General features: G+C 42.2%; 1 protein-coding gene across 1 annotated transcript in view; it reads left to right on the plus strand.

Moving 5' to 3' along the window:
- Positions 1–27,995, plus strand: part of stat5a (signal transducer and activator of transcription 5a) — a 58,447-nt gene that overhangs the window by 24,066 nt on the left and 6,386 nt on the right. The window contains exons 2-10 of the mRNA XM_080488358.1: positions 12,242–12,308; positions 19,360–19,497; positions 19,617–19,773; positions 21,104–21,193; positions 22,024–22,198; positions 23,279–23,409; positions 23,615–23,766; positions 24,237–24,392; positions 27,357–27,536. Coding sequence (XP_080344484.1) covers positions 19,370–19,497; positions 19,617–19,773; positions 21,104–21,193; positions 22,024–22,198; positions 23,279–23,409; positions 23,615–23,766; positions 24,237–24,392; positions 27,357–27,536 — 1,169 coding nt within the window. The 5' untranslated portion in view covers positions 12,242–12,308; positions 19,360–19,369. The remainder of the gene's footprint in view (positions 1–12,241; positions 12,309–19,359; positions 19,498–19,616; positions 19,774–21,103; positions 21,194–22,023; positions 22,199–23,278; positions 23,410–23,614; positions 23,767–24,236; positions 24,393–27,356; positions 27,537–27,995) is intronic.

Raw genomic sequence — 27,995 nt, forward strand, 5'->3', positions numbered from 1 at the left:
TATGTTGTTGTTTTTTTCTCTACATATCAAACGTTCCGATAAGCAAACAGTGAAAGCTAATAAGTCTGTCCACCTTCAATTAAATATTCCCTTGAGTCCAATTCCTCTTCTAAATTAAAGATAAGTACTGATTTATACATTATTGTGTGAAAGCGACAGTGAGACCCTCGTAGTTGCTGGCAAGCAGCTTCAGCGCTGCAGCTTGCTGATCCCTGCCTTGATTCTTTACACACACATCTTGGTTATTTGTCTTCTGGTTGCTAATCAGGATATCAAACTGCAATGTTGCATGAACCAATTGACTGTCGATAGAACAAACTGATGGAGCGTCTCATCACACTGTGAGATGGACAAAGCTGTGGCGTCATAAATCACTCTAAACGCATTGAAGATCAGTAACCATTAACTACAAATATGCACTTTACATTTTGAACCCACTGGGATGATTATGGTACCCGACACCAGTTGATGACTCAAAAGCCCCGTTTACACGTTTCAGATGAAAACACATCATTATTGCATTTTTGTCCTAGAAATGTTTCGGGTTGACACGGCAACGTTCGAAAAAACGACGTCCGTTTACATGTTGTTGCTGCCGTTTGTTTTTGTAATGAAACCACACATGCAGCAGAGAACAATGCTGTGTAAACATTAACCATGACGAGTACCTTTCTATGGACAGACGACAAAGTTGTATTGCTGTTACGTTTGATTCCCGGCTCCCAAAAGTACAAAGTCCCATCACAATATGGAGTCAAGACACTCTGGAGGTCGCCAGTGTTGTTTCTGTCTATCTACGCAGTAGCAGCATTTATGGCATCTAAACAGAGAATGGAGTCGAAGCCGTTTTCAAACAGTTGTGTTTTCAGTGTTGTCAGTTGTCACTTAAAGACGTCGTCGTGTAAATGAGGCCTAAAGTGTGAATGTGTCTCTGTTAATCTTCTGGTGGACAGTCCACTCTGTACAATCCCTTTAACCTGTTGTAAGCTGGGATCGGCTCACGCCTCCCTCAGATGGACAAAACGGTATTGGTCACGTATGGATGGATAATTGCCAAAAGGCAGATCAGAGCAGTACAATAGCCTTGGATCTTGAAGAAAACTCTCATACCTGAGAGGAGAGGAGACACTAGCTCAGAAGGCTGCCGTCACTATACCGCATAGATACCTTTTATTTCTTCCTGGAAATGAAAGGAAAGGACATTTCAGGGCAGATGAGCCCTTCAATGCAGACAAAGCGTGAAAACACTCTCTTTTTCGGCACACCTCGCTCCGCTGAGCAGAACAGAGATCTGTAAGTGCAACGTGATCAAATCTACCAGCAGACTTCACACAAATGTCTTTAAAATCTAAGTAAAGCAGAGCAGTCAACTCTTGAGCATTAAGAGTGAAATTCACATGATTATCTACACATTCACACTCATGTGGGTAGAATGTTATGGTTATTACATTTATTGTGTACTTTTGTAAAGTTTTAAGAGGCTCCTGATCCGACCCCAGCCAACCATTATTGCTCTTCTATCTGGTTTCCTTCCTTTTTTAAAACAAGCCCCCCCCCCCCTTTCATCCCGAACCCCACCCTTCATATTAGGAAGCTTCTATTCATCAGACGGCTATTAATTTTACTGATGTGGGTTTTACAGTGCAGCAGAGGAAAATCTGCTCAAGTGTACAAATGTGTGTATGCTGAAGTGTCAGTTTTATGACCTTGGCTATAACGCTGTCTTTGGTTTCTCATGTCCCTGACCTCATTACTTTCCTTCTCTTTCCAGGCTTATTATATTATGTTATAATATTGCCACTTAAGCACTGGAGGTTGCTTTATTTATTTTTTTTAAAGCTAATCTGAATGCAAAGGTATAATAACTTGCACAAAGCCTGTCTAGTGACCATCTTTTGGAAGAAAATTTCAGCTAAGCAATAGTAGTTGGCACATTTATATTTCTGTTTGCCTCTAGTGCTCTGAAATATTGACTTTTTATTTACATCCAAACCTGGAGGCAAATGGAAAGCAGCTTTAAATTAGACTGTAACCTCTGTCAGTCAGCTCATACATCAACAACTAGATCCCTGGAAGCAACTCACACCGGCAGCCCTCTTATTCACAAAAAAATAAGGCACTTCCTGTTTACGTCCTTTTAAAGAGGGCGGGGAGGGAGCATCTGTGGGGGGCCCACAGTGTCAAACCACAGTTTGCACAGTGTTGACAATGAAGCAGTCAATGTCCCCCACAGGGCACTGCTCACCTGTGTGAAAGCGGCTGACAGAGGCGATCTTCTCCTTTTATTTGTGGCGGATCATCATGGCAGCCTGCGAAGAGAGCGTCCCTCGGGCCTAAACTGCAGCTCAGTGGGTAACTGGCTACCTGAGGGCATGTGCTGGCGACTCTTTTCTCTTCACACAATTACATTTGGTCTGACAGTCTAAAGTGGCGACATTTCAGCTCAATAAAGAGGCGTGTGTGTGTGTGTGTGTGTGTGTGTGTGTGTGTGTGTGTGTGTATGTGTGTGTGTGTGTGTGTGTGTGTGTGTGTGTGTGTGTGTGTGTGTGTGTGTGTGTGTGTGTGTGGCTGCTGTTCCATGTGTTGTTGGACTGGCAGATTGACGATGTTTAAATTTTTTTTTTTAAAAGTTTGATTGTTCTTGATGAAAAAAATAGGACATTTGAACTGGATTTTGACACTGGACTCTGATGGGGGTTTTTTTTGTTGGTTTTTTTCCGTTGAAGTATTACTGCAGGATATTCTCAAGCATGCCACTTTAATATCCACTGTACCATAAGTTTTTCAAACAGATGCATTGGTTTGCTGTTTCGATTTGATCAACAACAAGATAATTTGGTCCAACAAATCATGCTGGAGCTGCAGGCAGCAGCTCTCTGGTTCAGAAGGGGTTCATTTTTATTCATCCGCACAATGTGCAATGCCTTTTTTGTACATTGGTTGTTTATCAATCGATCTTGCGGGAACGTGCATGTGCTCGCCTCCAGCCTTTCATGGCATCCTTACGCATTTTAAAAAACAAGGGCTAATAGAGGGGCTTATGGAAACCTCATGGAACAGGGCACTACTCATGGACTAATATAAAGAGGTGCTACAGCAAATTAATCAGGAGAAGCTCAGCAACAGCATATACATGCTCCAAAAGAAAAAATACCTTTGGTTTCAAAGGGCTAAGTTTAAGTATATCCATCCATCCATCCATCCATCCTTCCATCCATCTAAGAAAAAGCATAATTCAGGATATCTTTATTACATATGAACACAATAGCTAATACAGTGGGAATTGAAATTCAATAAATACTTTCGAAAAATTCAGACTTTGAGATTCCGCTTTATTAATTAAAGTTATCGTTGTGGGTGCTGGAGCTGATCACCGCTGAATATTTGTGAAAGCAGGGTACGGAAAGACAGACTGTAGCTCATTTTCACATGTGGAGTCCCCAAATAAACTCAAGTTCATGTTTCCATGGAAGGATGGAAAGAGGGAAGGATGGAAGGATGGAAGTATGGATGGATGGATGGTTTTCCTCAGTTAGTGCTAACTAGACCTGCTTTCTCCCATTTACCCCATTCTTCTGTAGTTTCTTTCATACATAAAGACAAAACAGAGTACCTCTTAGCAATTTCTTCCTGGAGTACATTTTTGTCTGATTTCTAAAATAAGTTACTTCATTTTTTCCTTCAATAACTGCATAATAATGAGCTGATGTGACATTCATCAGCTGATGTGACATTCATGAGCTGCGGTTGTCGTTTTGTCTGTTCCATGGAGAAATAACAAAACAAAAAAGAAGAAGCTGTTCGGAAAGGCCTGCGGGACAGAGCTGTCCACCTCATAATGTGATTTATCCATCAGAACTCGTCCACAGTTTGATGGTAATTCAGTCTTATGAGCCGCGTTCAATGAACATTTCATCCAGATTGAAGTGTGAGACGATTGATGAGTCTCGTGTGTCATCACTTGGCAAAGAGGTATATGCGGGCACAGACGCAAGCAGATTATTGAGCTAATGAGTGATCTTCCACATGTTGACAGCGTGATGGGATGTGGGCTAGAGCATAGCAACAGGACCTCCGGGCAGGTTAGACAACACAAAGACACTGTTGTAGTCATCTGTCCCTGCCTCTGAGCTCTGTGTGTCATGCGCTCCTCCGCGACAACAGTTTCCCATTTCTCCTCTGCAATCTGACTCAGTGTACTAAACATGACTGATAGTCATGTATATTTTACAATAAGGCAGTTATTTTCTCCAGTTTTATGTGTGTTTAATATCTTTTTTATTCCCGGCATTTGCTTTGAGTATCAACAGATCAATGCGTAAATGAATCATTTGATCTTCATATGTGGTCCAACAGGCATCAGACTGAAGTGTCCGATTTTGAATTAAAGAAGAAATGCTTCAAGTGGCCAGGATTAAATGACTTCCCCGGAGGGGACAACAGAAAGATTTGTAGAGGGCACAGCAGATGGTAATATTCAGGGGTCAAGGCCTTCTCCCAGATTGAACTCTTTCTTTTCATATTTTCAGTTGTCAATCTTCCCACCAAAATCATTAAACTGAGCCCATAGTTGCAGAGATAAAGGCCCTATGTCCATGACAACAGTTCTCGGAGTCACTGAAAACGCAACTGCTCCCAAGATGCACAAGAAGCCTTTTTCGTTCTACCGTGCAGTATGTGGCGCCACGGCACAGTACAGGGCGGGTTTTCATGTGTGTCCATTGACAAAGGTTGTGTACCGAGCACATCGGTACGGGTTCCATTAAGGAAGAGATACAATTCAGCCATCTGCTGATTGGTGTTGACGATCATCTGGACAAGCCCGCAATATTTAAATATTTCATCGGCTCACCGGCGTATGAACTCTCCCATTGTTATTTGTATACGCCGCTTTGTGCACACTAGTTGTTTTGTTAACTCATTTTTTAAAAATGTCGCTGCACTATACAGTAACCTGGTCTTACCAGAAGGTGCAGACCCCATCTCCATACCTGCGTTGTTACGTGGACATTCATAACCCCGCCTACATTTTAACTGTACTCTCTGCGGTGGAACCGCACAACGGATTTGAGTCTGGGTATGCTTTGCCTTACCGTGCCGTACTGCGCAGTTGGAATAAGGCGTTTAGACTCCATCTCCATGTAAATGAATGGTGAAACACAACTTCTCTGACACTGCGCATGCACACTGTGGCTGCAGTAAATAGTTCTTCTGCCCGTGCACAAGTATACTTGATGTACAATAAAAACAATGGCGGCCTCCAGAGTGTCATGTCTCACAGTCCATTTTCTCCTGGGACTTGGTAGTTTTGTAGTTGAGAGTCACCCGTAATGGCAATCCAACTCTGTTGTCTGTCCATGTACTCAACATTTTCAGTGTATAGCATTTTGTGTTTTTCTGCACCTGTGTGGTTTTATTATAAAAAAAAACAAAAAAACATCCAGCAGCATCCACTACTAGCCCAACATGAAAACTACATAGTTTTCAGCACTTCTGTTGTTGCTGTATTAATGCGAAACTTGTCTGAAACGAAAATGCAAAAACTATGTATTTTCACTTCAACTGTTTTGTAAACGGGGCAGAAGTTTTTTGTTTTTTTTTATCTTAGGTATATCATTTTTCAGAGAATAAAGAGAAAATGTGTAACAGATACCACACTGGCAGACTATATATAAAGACTTGGTATATATTTCGAATCAAAATCATCTGGCAAGCTCAAGATGAGTTATTCTTGTGGATTTTATAATGTAAAAAGGACATTCACCTGAAAGTGACTGCGGGGTTTGTTTTTTTTAGTTCAAGCTCTACTCTTTAAATCCTGACTTTCCTACAGTTTGTGTAACTGCGTTTCAAACGGATGCATATTTGAACTTGGAAATAATTCACTTGAGTTTGTGTCTCTGTGTTGGAAGTTGATGAGTTGACAGGACATACTTTGGCCGGCCTATAGTGTTTGCAGAGAGAAGAGCAGCTGGCCGTCTCCGTGTTGGTGATGTAACGGCCATGTTTTGCCAGACCCCCAAAAAATAAAAATGTGTTTCATCCTCACTGTTGCTCTGAACTGCTGTGAATTTCAGGGTTTGGCTATTTTTAAAGACCCCTGCTCCTACCCTGTTCCTCTGCCCCCTGACCCCATAACCCTCCCCCACCTTTGGATAAAGACTCCCACTGTTTCTCTTCCTACTCTGAAACACTAAGGAGAAACGTTGTGCCTGTAAATAACTAGTTAGACCAGCCTTGTAAAGCACTTTGTTACTCTTTTTTTAAAAATATCTCTGAATGGGCCACCATTACTCTGGAAATAGATGTGACCACGTGTGCTTTACAAACCACCGGCACTAAGTTATGGACTTAAATCTACCCTGCGCAGCTTTACTCTGAGCTGTTATTTATAAGGGTGGGTGTGATAATGCATAGCTTCTGTCATGGAGCAGCTGGACTTGTTGGAGGGGCACGGTATGCAAGTATAGTTGAGAGGAACGAACAGTGGAAATATCTATATATACAAATACAGCTTGTAATGATCACAAAAGCAATAAACAATCCAGCACAGCAACTTAAAAATCTCATCTATTTTAACTTATTTTAAATTTGAGCAACATAGTGGAAAAGAGACAATATTGTCTTCAAATCAGGGATTTTACCATGTTGATTTGTAAATAATTACTATTTAAAGTTTCCTGCATACCGATTGTACCATAGCGACCGTGTAAAGTTCATTCAGTCTTCTAAATTGTTATTAATGAAATGAATGCTGAATGTTGTTTACGTCGTCTCTGCTAAGTTTGCAGAATAATTCCTAGACAAGGCGCTTCACTCGACCGGGTGAATGGAAAGTTTCAGTTTAAAAACTGTGTGATGGAAGGCCCCGTTTACACTGGATACGAGTGTATCTGCAAAACTTTCTTCACTTTTGGGGGGTCCGTTTACATGACACCAGTGTGCGGATGCACTGTATCCGTTAAGTTTTTATCCCGGCTCCCAAGGTGGAAAGATTCTTTCACGGTAGCTATTCCTTTCTGCAGAGACTGCCGGAGGCGACGAGCGCGCTTACTGCGCATGCGCACATCTCTCCCCCTCCCTCCCCTTCCCCTGCATCCTCTTATAAACAAACATGGCGGACCCGTAGTGGTATGACTCGCGTTCCGTATTCTAGTTTCATCGTCCATATCAGTAGTTTTATAGTCGCGACTCACCCCTGATAGCATCCGATGCGTCATCAGTACATACGGATGTCGGATTCTCTCCGTTTTCCTCACGTTTATGGTGTATTGTTCTCTGCACACGTCTGTGTGGTTTCAATACAAAATCAAGCAACAGCGCCCTCCTGTGGCCCGGCATACTAACTACATCGTTGTTAGTGTGTCCGCTGCTGCAGTGTAAAATCACTTCTTTTTTTTTAGGTGTTGTCACGTGAAATGTTGTCGTGTAAACGGGGCCGAAGGTTGAATAAGAGCAACCCAAGCAATTCAGAAAAACCTGTGAGCAACATGTATATGTTTTATATATATTTATATATATATATATATATCAGTGTCGATATTAGAAGTTTAAAATAAATCCCAGATTAAAGTAGATAATTTTGTTGGATGTGTATGTAAGTGTATTTATTATTGATTTGGTGTGCTAAAGACCTGTTTTAATTTACAAACGATGCCGCGTGACAACCTTTTGTGTATTTTCATCAAGGATGCCCTCAAATATACTTTTTTTGTGTGTGATTGCATAATGTGGAAACGATGCCTGAAGCCTTCTGCAATGTGTCAGTGCATTCTGTCAAAATGTGGCCAGCGTCATAAATCATTCAAAACACCAGTGTGGTGCTGCGAAAACACACTGAATCTGCATTTACATCATCTGTGTGTGTGCGTGTGTTCCGTGCGTGTGTGTGTGTGTGTGCGCGTGTGCGTGTGTGTGTGTGTGTGTGTGTGTGTGTGTGTGTGTGCACGTGTGCGTGTATGTGTGTTTGTGTGTGTGTGTGTGTGTGCGTTCACAGGGTGAGATTTTCTTGACTTGTGGGTGGCACTTCAGTTTCCTAACAGGAAGTGCTTACGTTGACGAATGGCAGTTTTTCCTCAGAGGAAAGAGTGGGTGACACATGGCTGAGTTTAATTTAGATATCGGACTAAAAGAACATGCCAGGATACTCTGAGACCCCCACAAAAACAAAATAAACAAACTTTCAGCTGGCCTTTAAGGCAGATTTGTCACGGACTGGGAATGCCATGCCGAGATAGCAAAAGACAGCGATGACAGTGCAAGGCCAGGACAAGAAAGTGTTATTTTTATATGAATGGAGGAGGTTATAATTTAGTGCACGCTGACTCACAGATGAGATTCATGGGAAGATGTCAGTCAGTTCAGTGCTCATCTGATACGAGCTCTCATGCACACCCCAAACATTTCCTTGTTTAGAACCTCACGTCTCACACTGTGTGCTGCTTTTCTTAAGCACAACTGCCCACAGTAGCAAAAAAAACCCAAAAACCTTTATATCTATTGTTGACTTTTATTGTAAGGACTTGTGAAAACTATTTAAATGACTATTTAAAGCACCCGGTAATTATAAGAGCAGGGAAAGGAGCACTCCTCAGCTGTTTTTCCGCTCTGTGGGACAGCGAGAAACAAAATGTAAAGCTTGAAGCGTTTAGAAATGTGTGTTTATGCAGTTGTGAATTGCTTGCCGGAGACCATTTTCCTGTGTTTTTTGTTTTTTCTTCTCACAAATATAGCATATGACATGGTTCTGCTCAGCGGGTGGCAGAAAAACCAGCGTGGTTGTTCCTTTTCTTTTTTCTTTTTTCTTCTTCTTTTTTCTTTTTTCCACATTATGCTCGTGGGCCGAGGAGAGCAGAGCCAAACACTGGAAGCCTAAATGGATTAATTAATTACCAGGCAATTCATCAGTTGAGCGAAATGAGTGTCTGGTGTTACCAGGGTGTTGAACTGTTTGTGTGTCTCGGGGGGGGGGGGGGGGGGGAGCCGAGATACGAAGAAATCTACAGGCGGTGCGCTTTCAATGACAAAAATATGTGTTAGCGTAAGAAGAGCTTTCGACGTGGAGCCAAGGTTGTTCTCATTCTTTTGGAAAAAAGATTGACCGTAAAAATAAAGGAGAATTATCTTTGAAGTATGTGCCAAAGTAAAAGGCTTTTTTTTTTTTTTTTTTTTTTTTTTTTAATGTTGCATATGTGTTTTAGGAAGAGTGGATAAGAAAAGCCAAAACACCTCAGAGCTAATACTCCAAACTAACATCTTGAGTGCCTCTCTCAGACATTTAAATGGTACAAATATGTATTTTATTGCCTACCTTTTCTATTTTTTTCCTGCTGTATTCATTTGTCCGTCCTGGTTTTCTTTGACGACGTGAAGACGCGTGAGGCATCCAGCTGAGATAACAACCTCGTGTGCCAGTCTGAAGGCTTTTTCTCTCAATTAATACCACTGGGTTTCCGGAAAACTGAGCCCACAGTTCCTTATAACTCACGTTATTGAAACTAGTGCGTTAGAAATTAGTGCAGCTGCGATAAACACGTGTAGTAACTGCTTGAGTAAAACCTGTTCGCCTCGGATGAATGTGTCCTCTTGGATGTGGGCTCATTTATGTTGTTTACAGTCACCGCTCTCAACACACATGAATCATCTATCAGCCATCGCATTGAATGTATTAAAACGAGAGCAAGACCGTCTCGGTGCTCAATAAATAGTTCAGATTCCTCCATACATTCGTTTGGTTAAACTAGAGCGCCATCCTGTTTACGTGACATTGTTTCAAGTGGAAGCACTTTACCTAAATAGTAGCGCTTTGTGGTAAGAAGAGTCATAGTTAACGGTCATCGGCGAAGTCAAGAAACTTCGAAGCGCAGTAAATATCCAACGCTAACATGTCAGGAGGCTGCAGCCATCTTGAAAATGGAAAAGTTTCCTGCCGCAATACTGACCTAAAGGGGGCGTGGTCATTTATCTCTCCTGCTCTGCAGCGTAGAAAAGATTCCTAAAGTTAACCGATCCAAGATGTAAACAGATGATTGGTCAAGTCATATGACCGTTTCATAACGGTGCTCTACTTTTCAATTAATCTGATTGGGCAGATAAAGACAATAAATTCACTCATCTGCCTGAATTGGAAGGGACATTTCAGGACAAAGGTTGCGGCCAGGCAGGAGCAGACAGACAGACAGACAGACAGCATAATAAAGACGTTCACATATTTGTCTGGGGATTGTTGAGAGCATATGGTCTCCTGATGTGTCTCTAAAGGATTCAGCCAGGAATGAGAGCCGCCTCAGTCACGAAAAGCTCTCTGCCTCTGCGTCTTTCAGCACGATGGGCACGGCCTTGTGTGAAGCCTTCATTCAGTTCAACGCAGCCGCCTTGGCGACTGGACCCGATGCAGTTCGTGAAACCACAAATATGTAGGCTTGTGATTCCTATTTGTGTGTAGGACTTGTTTTTTAGTCGATCTGTTTATCTTGTTTCCAAAATGAATTTGAAGAGGGACAGACAACAAGGAGGACTTCTTGCTTTGTGTTTGGTCAGCTGACACGATGTATTTCCATGAAGCTAAACCTCTGACTTGTGACCTTGCTGTACACTGTTGCTCTCGTGCAGAGATTTGCCCTTGGAGGATGAACACAAAGCCAATGCGTTTTCTCTTGAAAAACGTTCGTGTAAACGGTAAATTCACTACCATGCTGTGTATTGCCTCGACAGAAAAGCTGTTGCCAAAAATATATGTAATGTTTGGAGTCCCCAAAAAGTCCAGCTTGCTTAAGTGTGAGAATAATTGTGCTGCATGTGACCCTAATTAGAGTCATCAGCTCGCACAAGAACGACTGACTGGAAATGGCTGTTGTTTTTGTTTGTTTCAGAAACAGTCAGACTGCAACATTTCGATAACAGTCGGAAACACCATGTATGCTGATGGTTTGGATGTCAGGTCACTGATTTAGTGCCCTGCTTTTGGAAGACAATCATTCATGCCTGCACTCTGGAAGTGTTCCAAAGTTCCATTTTTAGAGACTTCCATCGCCATTGTCTTGTAAACAAACAGCCCAAAAAATCAAAACAGCAACTGAAATGTCCTTTTTTTTGTCCACAAATATTGCGCAGGAATGGAACTTGCACTCATTATGCCATTTCTGCTTCCTTTTGCACGTGAAGGAAGCATATTTGGGTACGTGCATTTTAAACATTGTCATGGGTTCCTTATGTTGACTTTATTGTTAATCATTACATCTAGTCAAGGGCAGTGTATGTTGTTGGCTTCATACAGGACAACGTCTCTGATCCAAACATTGATGACATATTGAAATATTTCCTTCAGTTTATATTATATTGTCCTTTTTGTTGCTTTCACTGGCCGCACATGAGCTGTACAGGACAACACTGCCGCCACAGGTCATTGGTGGTATTACTCCATATGCTACACAGCCGTAATTTTAATGGAATGTACCAAATGATGAACGCAATGAACAGAGAGAAAGCAGAATTCTCAGTTTGTATTCATCTGTGCATTTAGCGTAGAGCATATTTGGGCTTTCAGCACCTTAAACGCCACGAACCGGACTTCCGTTTGTAAAATTGTTGGTCACAGAGAAAAACAATAACAGAAAAATAAAATGCTTGTGACTTCCTTATCATCATACTGTTACTTTTCTTTTTTTTTCTCTTTATGAAGACTGAAATAAACCAGTCTTTGAAATGCGTCATTGCTGGTGTTTTGGATGAAGGAAATTTTTGCGGATGAAAAATGGTCGGCCACAGAGAGGCAGAGGAAGAAAACTGAAATGTTTTTTATTGCAGGTGGAAGAACTATTTTTCCCCTCGCTGAAAATGCAGTAGCAGCAAATGTTGCCCTTTAACAGTTGTGTTTTGGATTTTGAGTATCCTCAGAATACCTACATGCTATCGGCATGAAAGCTTTGCTTGTTTACCGTCGAGCCTCGGGAAGAGTTTCTCCCTTTTCATGAATTATGTCATTATGTTGACACTTCCAATACAGTCGGAACAGAGAGAAATCTGTTCATTGAACTTTCCCTTTTCCCCCTTTTCTCAACCCTTGATGCTTTTTGTCAGTGCTTGAGTTCCTATAGAAATAGATTCAAGAAAAACTCAGTGACAATCTTGCTCTCTCTCTCTCTCTCTCTCTCTCACTCACTCTCGCTCTCGCTCGCTCTCTCTCTCTCTCTCTTCTCTCTCTCTCTCTCTCTCTCTCTCTCTCTCTCTCTCTGTCTCTCAGGTTTGCGGTGCTCCTCTTGCAAGTTTCCTGCTGTTACATGGTGACACAGAGCTGAAGGTAACTGAAGGTAAGGTGCTATTTGTTTTATTTTCTGGAGGGATTTTAGTGCTGAATTGTCTGCTCAACCAGTCTGTTGACTGTTCATTATACATATTAAAAAAGAAAAAAAGAAAAGCGCCAGAGTGGTTGGGTTTCTCAGTGGACGTCGGCTTTGTGTGATGAAACAACTGCTGGGAAGCCTCTCATTCTCGGAGGGGGCAAAGGTGGGCAAACAACACCTGGAGTGTTCCACGTCAAACGACGGGTTTTCACGGTGTCTTTCGGAAGCACGGCAGCTGTTTCAGCCTTCAGCTCCCAGCATGTTTTACGAAGCTCTGTTTGTACACATGTGTCACACAGAATGGCAAAGAGAAACAAAAGTCTTGCACCCACAGAGAGTGTCACTGAGCGGTGGGTGAGATGTTTGGTGCTCTTCCTGTTTGGTTCCTCCTCCAATCAGCTGGTAGTGCGAGCGCTCATGCTCGCTGCCGATTTCCTTGCAGATAAACTGTATAGGTAACGCATGTCAAGAGTAGCTTGTTAAGCAATACGCCGCTGGCTGTGATTCACTTGCAGGGAAGAGGCTGTGGGCTGTGTGCCAAGGACAATTACAGCCATGCTGAGTTTCACTACAACATAACAAGTGTGATGTTCCTCTCAGACAACAGTGACACAGACGCGATTTAACGGTTGCCGGTAATAAAAAATGAAAAACTATGATTTATTGTCTCTGTCAACACAAACACAAGCCACAAAACCCACAAAGTGATTGTTGCTAAGAACTAAGGTATTTCTGCACTCCGTGTCCACAACAGGCTCTACACCACACAGTGTGAAGTGGTTTGCAATCTCACCTCACATTGGGAAATACCCAGTTTGATTCCAGGCTTGATCGATTTTTAAAGAAACATGAAATTAGGGTGTCAGACAAATACCTGTATTGATACTATGCCTTAACAACAGAACACTTTCATCTCTTTCTTGGCGGATGAGCTTGTTTAATGCTTGGAAAGTTTTGACCTACTGTTTCTTTATTTGTTTAATCGGTCAGGGATACGACATGGAGTTAACTTACTTTTTGTCGTCTTTCCATGCATCTTCGATCTTGCTTTGTCCTGGTCAGGGTCGCTTAAGTCCATGCCAGCTGACCAGGGCTTCAAAAGTTAAAAGAACTAATATAACTACAGCCACGTATAAAGGTCAAGAGAACAGATGGTGGCAAAAATTACTAGAAACAGCAGCAAAAAAAAAAAAAAAAGGAAGCGTGAAAATGTCCAAATATCTAAGATAGCACCAACTGTGGTCTCGTCGCAAAATGGCTAAAAGAGTCTATAAGATCAAAACATCTAAGAACAGCTAAAACGTATTTAGTGGTCTGCAATAGTTACAAAACATCATGAAACGTGACCCGTTTTGGGTACAGCAAAAGTTTATGAGCTATGTTATCCTCATTTTAAAGGTTGAACTGGCTTTGTAGCTCCAGACAAATTCTATTTCATGGAAAATGACGATAACAGCTCTCACGCTCATAAAGGTTATAGACATCTGGGCTCAAAATAATGGCTTTTATATACAGGACAAACAATCCTCCAAAATCCATAAAATGATGTTTGTTTTTGCTGCGAGATGAATCGAGTGCATTCTGCTTTCAATTTATTTCAACAGAAACAGCCCCTTTTGTTGTTTCCCTTACAAATCCTTTAAAATGAAATCAAGGGCCAAATACAGCTGGTTTGTTTTCAGCTCATACTTTCACTGAAACCACAGATCAAAGTTTTTGGCTCCTCGGGAGAGGTGAGCTGCTCATCGGGCTGCTCGCTGCTTCGGCAGCGCAAATGTTTTTTGGGAAAGCGGCACTGTAGTCTGAAGTGTTGGGCGAACGATAACTTGCCGGGAGGTCAGGAGTTGAAGTTCAGGACACATTCAGAGCGATATGCGCTCAGGGGCATTAGCACAGGCTGACAGGATTAGTGTCTACAGATGCGAATAACATAAGACGTGGAATTATCTTTCTAAACTCAGTTCACCGAGCTCCTTGAAGTGAATGTTCAAGCATATGGGCTTATGGGTCTGCGCTTTCAGGGCCGATGACATGCACACATGCTCTCAGAATTCCTGCGATCACATGAGATTTCAAAAAAAAAAAAAGAAGATTTTTGAGTTTCACTTCAAATTGATTTATATAGCGCAGCCTCACGGATCATTAGACGGATGACTGGAGGTCACTTGTGTTTGTCATGGGATCCTCCGCGATATGAAACATTTTCATCTTGTACAAGGAAATGGCTTTCCTGTTATTTTGACAGTGCCAATATGCAGAGTCTCAAGTTACACTTGAGATACGGACTGGCTTCTGTTTTCAAAGGGTAAAATGAAATAAGCTGTGCTAAAAAGTGAGGAAACCTCCTCCAAGCAGAAGGATCGTAAAGTTTCTCGCCGATACTGCGGCTAATTGAAACTGGAGGCATTTAAAAGGAAACTGCACTGCACTGACAGGAAGAGTCAGGCTGAGGACACGGAGAGTGAACTTCTCATTGCTGCAGTTATTGTGAAGATGCCGGCGCTGTTTGTTTCATTCACACAAACACAAACTACACACACCGTCGAGCGGAACCGCCGAGACCACAAGCGCCAAACGAGTGCACAAACTCGAACGCCACAAACTTCCCACATACTCATCTCGCTCTGTCTTTTACTGACAGTGACTGTGCCACTTTTGAGAAGGGTGAGTGGGTGCGTTGACTGGAAACGAGCAGCAGCGACCCAACACAAAACCTGCTCAGAGTGTAGCGGAGAAGAGGCGCTGCTTAAGCCTGAGACATGTTCAGAGTCGAGGGGCAGAAGAAGTCAGACTTTATGGTTGAAGTTGCAGTGATAAGGGGGGGAAACAGAAACATCTGTACACTGCACGGCTGGATAAACTGACTCTTTAGTGCAAAAGATGTCAGAGTTGGTTTAGTTCAAGCAACTCGCAATGTGTATTCAGTCCGGGAATATTTTACTCTGAATTGTTTTCATTCAGTCAGTGTAATACTGACTTACAGCTTAGAAAGACAAACCTACCTACACACACGCCACTGTTAAAAGTCTTTCTAAATCTCAGCCGTGGTTTGACAGTTTCCTTGTACCTTGATCACCACACATCTGAAAAACATTTTTTCTTTTCAACCACTGTGTAATTGCTCATGAATCCAAAGTGCTTGTGGTTCATGTGAGTAACCCAATCAGCACCCTCCCTTTCTATCAGCATTTGAGTTTCTTGTCAATATTGAATTGTCCTGAATTGAACTCATGTTGTTCTGGTTTTTTGCCACCAAGTGAAAACAGATTTCTTTGTGCTTGAGGAGTTTCTAAGTTTACGAAGAAGGGGACAGGGGAGGAGGGCGGTCACGGCTTCATAGTCTTGTCAGGCAGCATGGACACAAGAAACATGGCCGTGTTTACGCGGCAGTGTTTCAAATGAAAACGCATCGTTTTTGCATTTTTCTTTCAGAAACGTTTTGCGTTTACGCGGATACGTTTTGAAAATGATGAAAACACGGAAACGGCAGAAACGGCGAAAACAATATAGTCAGCATGTTGGGCCACGATTTGGCACTCCTGTTTGTTTTTGTGATGAAATCACACGCACGTACGTGTAGAGAACGATGCAATATAAACATTAAAAATAGCGAGTACACGGACATTTGTTTGGAGAACGTGGACTGTGGCTCATGACACTCTGGAGGCCGCCATTGTTGTTATTGCATTTTCAAAAAGTTGTCCTTTCAGTGGCTCTGAGGAACGTTAAGCAAACACCTAAAACGCAACGAAGGCGTTCCACTTTCACATGACAACATTGTCTTGCAAAAGTTTGTTCAAATTTCAAAGGCTTGCCGGGTTCAGTAGACACGTCAGTCCCACAAGAAGAAGTCAAAGAAGAAGAAGTAAAAAAAAAATACTAGATAGACCAGACCAGACAAAAGATACCAAACTTGGTTAGGGAATGGCTGGACCGAATACACAAGACAATTGAGGAGAAGAGGAATAGAGTCGATAGCTCAGGGCAGACATCCAACTCATCATCAAACATGAGGCCAGAAGTGAACTTGGACAGAAGCCCTGTGTGTGCGATTAAACGTTCACCTCCTCATCAGTCAGAACCTGAAACATTATCAGGTTAATACAACAGGTTTTATTGATGCTCTGAACTGTCATGCAGCCTTTGCCAATAGTTGAATCTCCAGAGCCACACTTTGGCCAACTTGACATTGGTTACCTGGGGACATTGTGCGTCCAATGACCCCACAAGAATACACTCAGTTTTGACTGTATTTGTAGTGTTTTCCTGAAATATTGACAGAAGGAGCATCACAACAGCTCTACACCATGGTGTTTTGGTCCCTGGACAAGCGGGCGTAGTCTAAATTTTTGTCCTCTTTTAAAGCAGCCCAGAAACACAATTTCTAAGAAAGAGTGGCCTGTAAGACAACTCTATTCAGTAAAAATCCATCCATAGTATTTGGTCATTGGCATATAATTTTGGTATAGTTCACCAGTTGGCAATATTTGCCTGGTATTGACCCTCCCAACTCTGCCTCTGATTGGCTCGTCAGCCCGAGTGCTGCAGTGTAAATATAGACATTAACCAATCATATCAGTGAATGCAGTGAGTACTAGCCAGAGACGGGTAGGTCATGGATTCATCATCCAAGGGAAAAGAAGGCAAAATGGCTTAAAGATATTACTGAGTGGTGCATCATGGGGGATTGGAAGTGGCTGTACACAATGCTAACTGAAAAATAAGTGCGTATCTGCTATATACCGACGTGTAATCTAGACTACATTCCTGGCTATGCATAAACATAAACTTATGTTAAAATCCCCAAGTCATGATATCTCTACACAACAGAAACACACGCACAGATATGGGTGGAGCCTTCTGTCAGTCTTCTACATTCATTACATGCATAGTTTGGGACGTTTCCAGGGAGCTTACATATTAATACCACTGTTCACCTGTTGGGGCAGTGTGGTACAGTATGGCTCACAGCGAAATGAAGAAATATGACAATGTAAATTGGAGGACAAGAGAAAGACTGTGAATACAAACATCTTCAACGTGACAGGAACACAGGTCATAACTGAAGTCCTACTGTGATCGTATGTTATTGAAAGAGCAGAACTGTGACTCCTGCAAATATCTGACTGTTTCCTTTAAAATCTCTTCTGTCTTACCCACGTGTAACAAGGACGCTGATGAATCGCGTCATACTTCTATGATTTAACCTTTTTTATCTTTTACTTTTCTTTTCTAAGTTTCACTTTATGCAACATGATTCTTTTTGCAAGTATGAATTCAGGTCTGTTTATCTCTGAAACTGCACTTTTGTACCCAAATTTGTAAAAAGGTCAAATCAACACAACTCCGATGAGTCCAGGATCTCATGAATTGTGGTCGCGACGATTGTAGCGCAAATCAAATCTTGATTATGTCAGTTTTCTTTAAAACTGTGAAGTCGTTTTCCGTGTTTTCGCAATTTCATGAAAAAAAAAAGCAAACAATCATCATGTTGGTATGATGTTGCATGTGGTAAACATCACACAATTTCTCTTAGATGTTCAGAGTTTGGCTCCCAAATTGGGCTTGTTTTCCACCACATTGTTGCAGCCAAAATAGTTCCTTCTCCCTTCACTGGCGTTTGATTTGTTTGGTCTTTTGTGGCTATTTTTGTCATCAGATTATTCATACTCCAAAACCATCTTGTGTTGGCTTGGCACTTTGCATCGCTCAGATTTCTGCCTCACCCCGTGGGATTTATGAATACAGACCACCAGGTGAGGGCGATGCTTCTGGCCCGTCATCCTTTGAAAATGACTTTGAGCCGCTGTGATTAGGAGTCACGTGGTCGGCTCCAGCGGTGCCTCAAATTGGTGAAGTAAACGTGTCACATGGATCCATCGGAGGCCCTCCCCCTATCTGACCGTGTTGAAAAAGTTCTTGGTTCAACACCAGCGCTCTAGGATGAGCCAGGGGGAGGTTGGTCACAAAAAGAATCCAGTCATTATCTAAACCCCCATAAGTCAAGGTTCATGTTTCACATGAGTAAAGTAAACTAATAAGCGGAAATATGGACTTCCCTGGACTTCTATAGTACAAGCCCCACACAGTCTTGTTAAGTGAATTCATTGCTTTGTCGCCCAAGAAAAAGTTGCTGTTCGGCCTCTCCTTCACGCTGTTCTGATCTGGAGTCACAAATAAACTTTTCTGAGAATCTGATTTTCTCACATACAACAGGGACGGAGTTAAAATTACCTTGCAGCGGAGCATTGATGTCCTGGGTTATTTTCATCCAGTTTAAGTGCAATGCCACTGGCTCCGCCCACTATTGCACTATTCGATTGTCCAGATCAACGATGAGTTTTTCCCAAAATGACATGCACAGTGATGGAGCCTGCTCTGGCTCATCAGATTGCAGTTTTCTTTCAGGAAAACTCTGTTTTTTATGAGTAGACGTCTTAAAAATGTTGAAAGAAATGAAATAATGTGAAAAAATGTCCGAATTTTACCTTCATGTATTATATTTTTACCATTTTGACCTTTTAGAAAACCACGTATTGGTTAAATTCCCATACACCCATACGTCTTTACATCTTCTACACCGATGTAACCATGTTGGGTGGGGTCATTGGGTTCACCACCGACAGTTAGCCAGTCCTTACCAGGGAAAAACACAGAGCAACAGACAGTCACATACAATTTATAGCACATGTTTTTAACATGTGGTAGAGAACTTGGAGAAAACCCACGTATTTTTTACAGTACGTACTGCAACAGTATGCACTGTAAGTTCAACTCCTTTGGGTCATTGTACGTAGCTGTTACTGCTTCTCTTAGTGACATTTGAAACAGCTGTGAGGCGGAGTGATACGGCTGTGAAGTGTGCCAGAGAAATGTCGTAACTAACTGTTGAGTAATGCAATTTCGCTCCTATTGCTTAACCAGTAATATATAGAACAAGCCAAGACAAGAAACAACAGACACGTCAATCTTTATATCATATTATGTACTCTAGTAACCAACCCCTCTCTTGATCCAGGCTGTTAAAGATGGCGGTGTGGATCCAGGCCCAGCAGCTTCAGGGAGATGCTCTGCACCAGATGCAGTCTCTGTATGGTCAACATTTCCCCATCGAGGTGCGACATTATTTGTCTCAGTGGATAGAAGGCCAGCTTTGGTGAGCAAACCTCAAACCTTATTGACTTTTTTTATTTTTACGTTGCCTCAAAATGCATTGAGCTTGATAGATGTCTCTTCTCTTTTTTAAATATGTATACATTATGTATGTGTCATTAGGGATGCCATTGATCTGGAGAACCCACAAGAGGAGTTCAAGGCCAAACGCCTGCTGGACAGTCTGATACAGGAGTTGCAGAACAAGGCCGAGCACCAGGTCGGAGAGGATGGGTTCTTACTTAAAATAAAACTGGGACACTACGCCAGCCAGCTTAAGGTGAGATTACAAAAATGGACCAGGCTCTTATTCATATGCTTAATCCATGAAAAAAATATATATATTGATTTTGTTCACACACTTTTTTTTTTCTTTTTTTTTTGCAATACGTGGGAAATAGTGGGAATGTTTAGGATTTAAGCTTGAAACAAAAGCAGGATTTGTTATGAATGCATCTGTATCAGCTTTGTTTTTGATATCTTTTTAAAAGAAATATATCAAGTACAGGAACATGTACATTTCAAACATTATTTTTTAAACCATGAATGCACAGAGAAAGTGTTAGCAAGGACAGAGATGGGAAGCAGCGTCATTAGCATTCACAATGCTGAAGTGTCACTTATGCTGCTTAGGAGTCAAGCAGATGTAGCCAGAATAGCCAATGTAATATAAATGCTGAAAAATCCTATGCATCCTCTTTACTAAATTAAGATAGAAATACTTTACCTGAACAATTAAAAAGTGCTTTAATAATTTGTTTAATAAAATGCTGAGATAAAAGACATTTCACACAAGGCACAATGATTTGCTGTACTGTAGTTGCCCAGCAGAGCTCACAGAGCTCACAACATTGCGAGAAGTTAAATTCACGATGGGGATAAACATGCGAGAGCCTTGGTCGCCAGCCAGCACTGCTATTTACGATCAAACTCTGCTCCCAGATCTGTCCGTCTATTTGTCTTCCCCCCTGAAACCAGGCCGAGGAACAGGGGAAACGGAGCTCGCCAGGCAAAGTCACGCCGCAATCCTGAATCCTTACCTCACTGTTTTGCTGTTTATCGCCTGAGCACAGAAATCGGGGTGTGTTTTGTGATGAGGCCGGGGAGGAATGGAAATAAGAGGAGACACAAACAGTTATAAGTTATTCTCCTTGTATTTTCACGGGAAACGAGTGTTGTGAACTTTATGCAGACAAAATGCATCAAATTGGTAAACCTTACTAGTTTTCACGTTCCGAGCAGAAGTATAACCAGCAAACCCTTTAACAAATGACATTTTATTGCCCATGACGGCAACAGCTTTGATTGAGAAATCCAGAAAGTCTTGTGCAGCAGAATCTCACGTGCAAAACATCCATGTCAGGAAATATCCAAACTCAGAAGTTGAAAGTGGAGAACCGATGGCCGTGAGACACGAGCCACACTCTGCTAACAAGTCGTGTCCCTGTACGGAGCGTGACGCGCTCGGTTTCACTGTGTCTCGGCATCGGCGTCAGAACTTAGCGAGCCGCTTTGATGCCGCTAAATTGGTGAGCCCTGTGTGCGGCGGCCGCTCCGCTCGTCAGCGGCTAACAGGCCTTAACGCGGTTCATGTGCTCCTTGTCTTTCAGAGCACGTATGATCGCTGTCCTCTGGAGCTGGTCCGATGTATCAAACACATCCTCTACACGGAGCAGCGGCTCGTCAGAGAGGCCACGAATGTGAGTCGGGCTGCGAGACGCAGGTTACACATGCACGCTGTCACCTGTGCGCACACCTGTGGCTTCTCCATTCATTATTCCCTTTATTGCCCCGCAAAAACACAAACAGAAGCCATAACTACATAATGGCGGCTGATGCAGAGATCGGGTAATTGGATAATGACTCTCATTTTCCTTTATTTATTCATTTCACAAAGAGGTTTCCAGATTCAGTTTGCGTCGCTGCAGATGCGGCACCGCTCAGGCGCCTGCATCGACTCGATCGCGCTCTAAAATGGTATAAAAGCGAACCTTTTGTATCTGTGTGGCTCCGCGTTGAGGAGCAAAGTTATTTGTAACATCCACCGAGTTATAAAACCGGCAGTGCGTGAAACATCTGACTCTCAGTAACTCCTGTGGTGAATTGATTTTCAGTCACAACATGCCTTTTCTGTTAGCGGAATGCGCATTTGGACTGATTGAATTTCACCCTGTTTAGTCTGAACCTTTAGGCACCATAGTGCACCTATTCAGGCCTTCAAGTGACTGAGCCGTCTGTCTCACTGCACCTTTTCTCCTTCCTTCGCCAGTTCGCTTTTCTCGCTTGTGGTCAGTAAAGATTTTAGAGTCCAATAGCCACACGTGCACGAGTCAACCACCCCCGGAGGATATCTCCTGTATGCCAGCTTGTAACTCACCAGCCATTTCCCTTAACAACCACCATAAACAATGTAATGACAGGCGATATACACGCCATTCTCCATCGCAAACCCCAGTCCTCAAAGCCACCATTCCCTCCGTTTCTCTCTGTGCTCGTCTTGCAAAACCTCGTCTCTCCCTGTGATCGACAGTCGAGCTCCCCGGTGGGCGGGATGATGGACAGCATGTCTCAGAAATACCAGCAGATCAACCAAGCTTTTGAGGAGCTTCGCCTGCTGACCCAGGACACCGAGAATGACCTGCGCAAGCTCCAGCACAACCAGGAATACTTCATCATTCAGTACCAGGAGAGCCTTCGCATCCAGGGTGAGACGCAGCATCGCTTGATACTTGATAATTAACGAGTGAGCAGTGTGGCTGAATGGGATCAGAAACTGGGTTGATTGTTATTTTATTTATAGATAAATCATACATCTCAGACTGTTTGTCAAACATTTCACTAACTCAAACTAAAACCTTTGTTATTTTATGTATTAGTTGAGTTTCATCGTTAGGGGGATACATACTGTAGATGACAGGAAATATGGCCGAAAATGTAATTAAGAGATTATCATGAGAGGATCTGTAGAAAATATTATCAACCCCTTATTGGACGTGCTCATAATTGGTAACTTCAGCATTAAATTTATGAGAGGCTAAGAAAAGATCAATACATAGGATTTGTGTTCATTTGCATAGGATTTCTATAAATGTGGAAAATTATGACCATCTTTAACTGAACTGTCCATAAACCCAATCAATGTTTTCAACTGGGAAAATCTGAGAAAAAAAAAGATGATTTGATTTAACACACAGCACATAAAACAATTAACAGGATGTTTTAAACAAAAGCCTGATGTGTTTTTAATGCCACTTTTCATGCAAACAGCACATTGTGATGTAGGACAGTGATTAAGATGTGGTAACAGAATCTTATGCAGAAGGAAGGCATTGAACCCGTTTAGAGAAAATCTGCCATTTAATTTGGATGAGTTTTAACATACTGTTATATATATAAAAATGACATTCAGTAGTGTGATTTGACAATCTAAAAAGGCACAAACCAATATGGTATCTTATTATAATAATTATAAGAATAAAACCCTTATGTTTAAATATTGAATTTCAAAGAATTTTAATGAGTGGTCTGAAAAGAGTTTCAGCAGTTTAAAAGGTTTAGTGTTATATGAATTCCCTCTACAACCTTTTGACAGCTGTATGACATAGTCCTGTGATCTCGCAATGAAAATATCAACCCAGAAGTTTTCTTTACATACGACATGTTGCAGGTTGAGTGAAAAGTTTCAAACTCTCAGATAGGTATAATTCACATGCACCGGTCAGTTTACTTTTGCATCCTCTCTCTTCCTGGACCAGTGTGTGACTTTTCTCTCCACCCCTGTCCAGCTCAGCTCACCAGCCTGGCCACGCTGCCCCCTGCTGACCGGCAGCTCCGGGAGCCCACTCTGCTCAACAAGAGAGCCACTGTGGACGCATGGCTGACCAGAGAGGCCAACACACTACAGAAATACAGACTGGTGAGACTCTCCAGACAAACAACATGACTTTTGTCTTTAAAAAACGCCAGAGAAGATGCATGTCTTAAGGCTACGTGTGTGTGTGTGTGTGTGTGTGTGTGTGTGTGTGTGTGTGTGTGTGTGTGTGTGTGTGTGTGTGTGTGTGTGTGTGTGTGTGTGTGTGTGTGTGTGTGTGTGTGTGTGTGTGTGTGTGTGTTGCATGCAGGACCTGGCAGAGAAGCACCAGAAAACACTGCAGCTGTTGAGGAAGCAGCAGACCATCATTCTCGATGACGAACTAATCCAGTGGAAGAGACGGCAACAGCTGGCGGGCAACGGGGGTCCGCCAGAGGGAGGCCTGGACATCCTTCAGTCCTGGTGAGTTCTTTCCCACCTCCCACCGAGATCACAGCTTCTAGTTTCCTGCACGGGGCAAAGGGTCGCAGGTTTATAAGCTACCAGCAGCCGACCACTGGGTTCATTTCCAATGTTTATTGGCTCCTAATAAGAGAGACAAAGACAGAGATGAGCTGACCCCTTCACGTCCTTTGTTTCCAAAACATTATCATCTATCTATTCAGAATTTATATTGCTAATCTTTTATATCAGGAGGATCAAACATATGGCTCATGGGTTAAAAACTCTGGCCAATGGGATGACCTCATGAAGTGTAATGATTACAAATAGCTTTGAAGCATCAAAGTGGAGAAAGTTTTTTATTTTTTTTTATGTATTATTATACTTATTTTAGTGGTTCGACCTCCTCGAGATCAAGCGCAGCTTTATTTCATATTGAACTAACACTTCTGACTGGTACCTGATACCTTATCCTGCCCTGTGTGTGTCAGGTGTGAGAAGCTGGCAGAAACTATTTGGCAGAACAGGCAGCAGATTCGAAGAGCGGAGCACCTCAGACAGCAGCTGCCCATCCCCGGACCCATTGAAGAGCTCCTCAATGAACTCAACAGCACTATCACAGATATCATCTCAGCACTGGTCACCAGGTGTGTGTGTGTGTGTGTGTGTGTGTGTGTGTGTGTGTGTGTGTGTGTGTGTGTGTGTGTGTGTGTGTGTGTGTGTGTGTGTGTGTGTGTGTGTGTGTGTGTGTGTGTGTGTGTGTGTGTGTGTGTGTGTGTGTGTGCGTGTAAGATTTTTCTCTTTTTTTTTTTTCCTCTCCACAACTCAATGCAAGCTCTTTCGCTTGCATGTAAAATGTGGTGGATTGACTCCTTGATTACAGTTACTGGTTGCTACTCGAGCAGAGGACCCAGACACATAACACACACAGACAGACTCGCTCCTGGCAGTTTATTCTTGGTCAAGGAAAGCACAGTGTTCGCTACACGGGGGAATCAGTGCAACAGGCAGAGGCACAAGGATAATCTCAGACGTGCAGGCAAAGGTCAGGACTGGATCAAGACTGACACGGACCAAGGTAACTGACAAGCCTGAGGACGGCACGTATATACACGCTGGGCCTGAGGAGTGAGGAGCTGCAGCTGGTAACATTTAGGCTGTAATCAGGGAGAGGGAGCAGAGACAGACCCCTGAAACTAGAGGACAGGGGAACTCAGTCTGCTGCAACGTAAACCTGACAGGGAACAGGTCAGAAAGAACCATGAGGGGATAAGAAAATAAGAAAAACTAATTATAATAACATTTTAACATGTTATTATAGTGGAGTACCTTAATAGTTACTGATAAAAAGAAAAAAATACTGCATTAGTTCTAATGTTTGGTCTGGATTATAGTCTAGTAATGTGCATTTTGGTAAATTAAAGATCAAGGGGGAAAACTGTCATGACGATAATCATTGCTAATAACAACATGTTTTAATTGGAAAAAATACCGAATATCTGGGAACCAACCAAAATTGCAGGATTGCCAGAAAACAAATACATTTTTTAAGTACATGTATTTGTCAGGTGTTGTATCCCATCTTGCATTTTGCCTGTTGCTTTCAGCTTTCATGTGATCTGCAAGTTTTTACCTCGTGTACTTTACCTAAGTATTTATTTACTTCCTGGGTTTTAACAGAAATATCAGTTTTTATATTTAGGACAATTCAATTCAATTTTATCTACATATAGATAGATAGATAGATAGATAGATAGATAGATAGATAGATAGATAGATAGATAGATAGATAGGTAGATAGGTAGATAGGTAGATAGATAGATAGTGCAGTGATCAGTGCAGGAACTGTAAAAGATGACAAATTAACGAAGGATTTAGATTATTTATTTTATACAGGCTGAACAATGTATCATAAAAATGAATATAATGATAATTTGTTTGCATTTCCACTAAATATAAATAAATTTTTCTGTTCTGTTTTTTTAAAAACACATTTATTTGATGTGTTTCATGAAAAAAAACTTTGCTCACTATGCAAGAGAGGCACCCTGCCCTGCAGCAGCCCGTCCATCCCTCCGAGCATTAAAATAGTTTGTGGAAGTTTGAATAAAACAGAAGAAGCCTCACTGTTGGAGTGACAGAAGGGTAGTTTGAAGACACCTATAAAGATCTGCAGAGACAAAGAGCTCACAGTGAGCTTGTGCTTCGATTCAGGAAAAAAAAAAAAAAAGGGAAATGTAACTTGTTTCGCTCCATTATTTTGGGTCCCAAAGGCGCATCTGCCAGGGTCTCTTAGCCTTCCAGCATCTCTGAACAAGAAGGAAGCTTAAGTTTCTGACAGCGTCGCCTCCCACCTTCCGAGAAGATTGTCCCTGCAGGCACCCATAACACACTGAGAAGTCATGTCATTGTCACAGCAATTTCTGATTGGCCGCGGACGGGCCTGTGACCGAGCTCGTAATGCACTTCCATCACGCTCGGCACAGACACAGGTTATGTTTCCCCAACAACGTCCTCTCTATATTCCTCTGACGCCTCCGGAGACTTCACACTGGAAATGGGAGAGTGTTGTCTTCTCATCGCCGCTGAATTCTGCCGCAGACCAGAGGCCTCGGAGCCTCATCACAGTGTGTGCTTGCTTCCGAGGTCCCTCGGCCCCGGCGGGATTGTCTTCTGTTTGGAATGAAAGAAAAGAGTCAGAAAATGAGTGGATATTAAAGCAAACGTACAATTTCAGAGGAAAGTAAATTGTTGACCTTGCTGGTTTCCTCAACAACAGTGTGTGTATTAGTGTGTGTGTGGTTTAATGAGGCTCAGTTTTAAAGGTTAAATGTTCTAAAAACGGCACGTCAGAAGAGATAAGAGGAACCCTGTTGGATTTTTAATATTACAACACTGAAACGGTGTCGTTTCAGTTTATCACAGGAGTGTCAAACTGTTCCATAATAACCTTTATTTTTAAACTTTAAAGTTTTGACTTTGTTGTGGCGCAAAGTATACGTGATGAAAATGTTTATATTTTCAGAAAACCAAAGAATCAGTAGAGAAAATGACTACAATCTCAATATAAAGACAATTTTATTGAAGCTTCCTGGAGCAAAATACTGTGAAATATCCAAAAGACTTCTCCCTATGCTGTTGCATTATGCATGTTTTAACAAGAGCAATCAAATAGTGTGATAACTTTGAACTTAAAACACAACAAGGTAAATATTGATAGATCAACATGAGAATTCATTCAAAAACAGAAGTACGCGGTATCAGAAGTATTGATATTTTAGTATCACCAAAATGTCAATTTAGTATAAAAAAAAGTGTGAAAAGAAAAGTTCTCCCATCTGTTTTTATAGCAAATCTCTTCTTTTTGTTCACACGAGTTTTCATCCATGGTTTTGTAAGACAGCACTGGTACACACTGTGTGTGTGTGTGTGTGTGTGTGTGTGTGTGTGTGTGTGTGTGTGTGTGTGTGTGTGTGTGTGTGTGTGTGTGTGTGTGTGTGTGTGTGTGTGTGTGTGTGTGTGTGTGTGTGTGTGTGTGTGTGTATTTAGATGACAAAAGCAGTGGGTGGTTGTGTTTTGACCCTCGAACCATATTTTTTTTGTCCCCGCAGCACCTTCATCATCGAGAAACAGCCTCCACAAGTGCTCAAAACTCAAACCAAGTTTGCCGCGACGGTGCGCCTTCTGGTGGGGGGGAAGTTAAATGTGCACATGAACCCTCCGCAGGTGAAAGCCACCATCATTAGTGAACAGCAGGCCAAGGCCCTGCTGAAGAACGAAAACACCAGAAAGTGAGTGAAATTCAATTTTAATTATTTTATTTTTTTATCATCTGCATTTATCAACTCATGATATTCTCGAGCAGCAACAGATCAGTTCTCTGTTTCCTCTTTCCTTCATCACACATTTTATCCAGGCCACTGCCGTCTTCTCCTCTCTTGACATTTCCTTGCAAATGTTTTATTTTTTTCATTTTTCTGGTTTCAGGATGCACAGATCTCCTGTTGTCAGAGATCTCGGCATCCCAGAATGACCCCTGGCCCAGTGCCTTGTCCAGACCTCACCACAGAGACATGGGTGGAACTTGAACAATGCCCGCAGAGGAATCTATAGTGTGGATACAAAATCCACATTTAGCCTGTTCCACAGGCTCGTTCCACATTCCTCCCGACTAATAGAAACCTTCCGAGACTTTAGGTCAGCCGGGCGGCTCGGAGAAGAAAAAGGGCGAGCAATTCAGCAGCTCCGAC

This window comes from Lipophrys pholis, assembly GCF_963383615.2.
Source record: "Lipophrys pholis genome assembly, chromosome: 19".
Lineage (NCBI taxonomy): Eukaryota > Metazoa > Chordata > Actinopteri > Blenniiformes > Blenniidae > Lipophrys > Lipophrys pholis.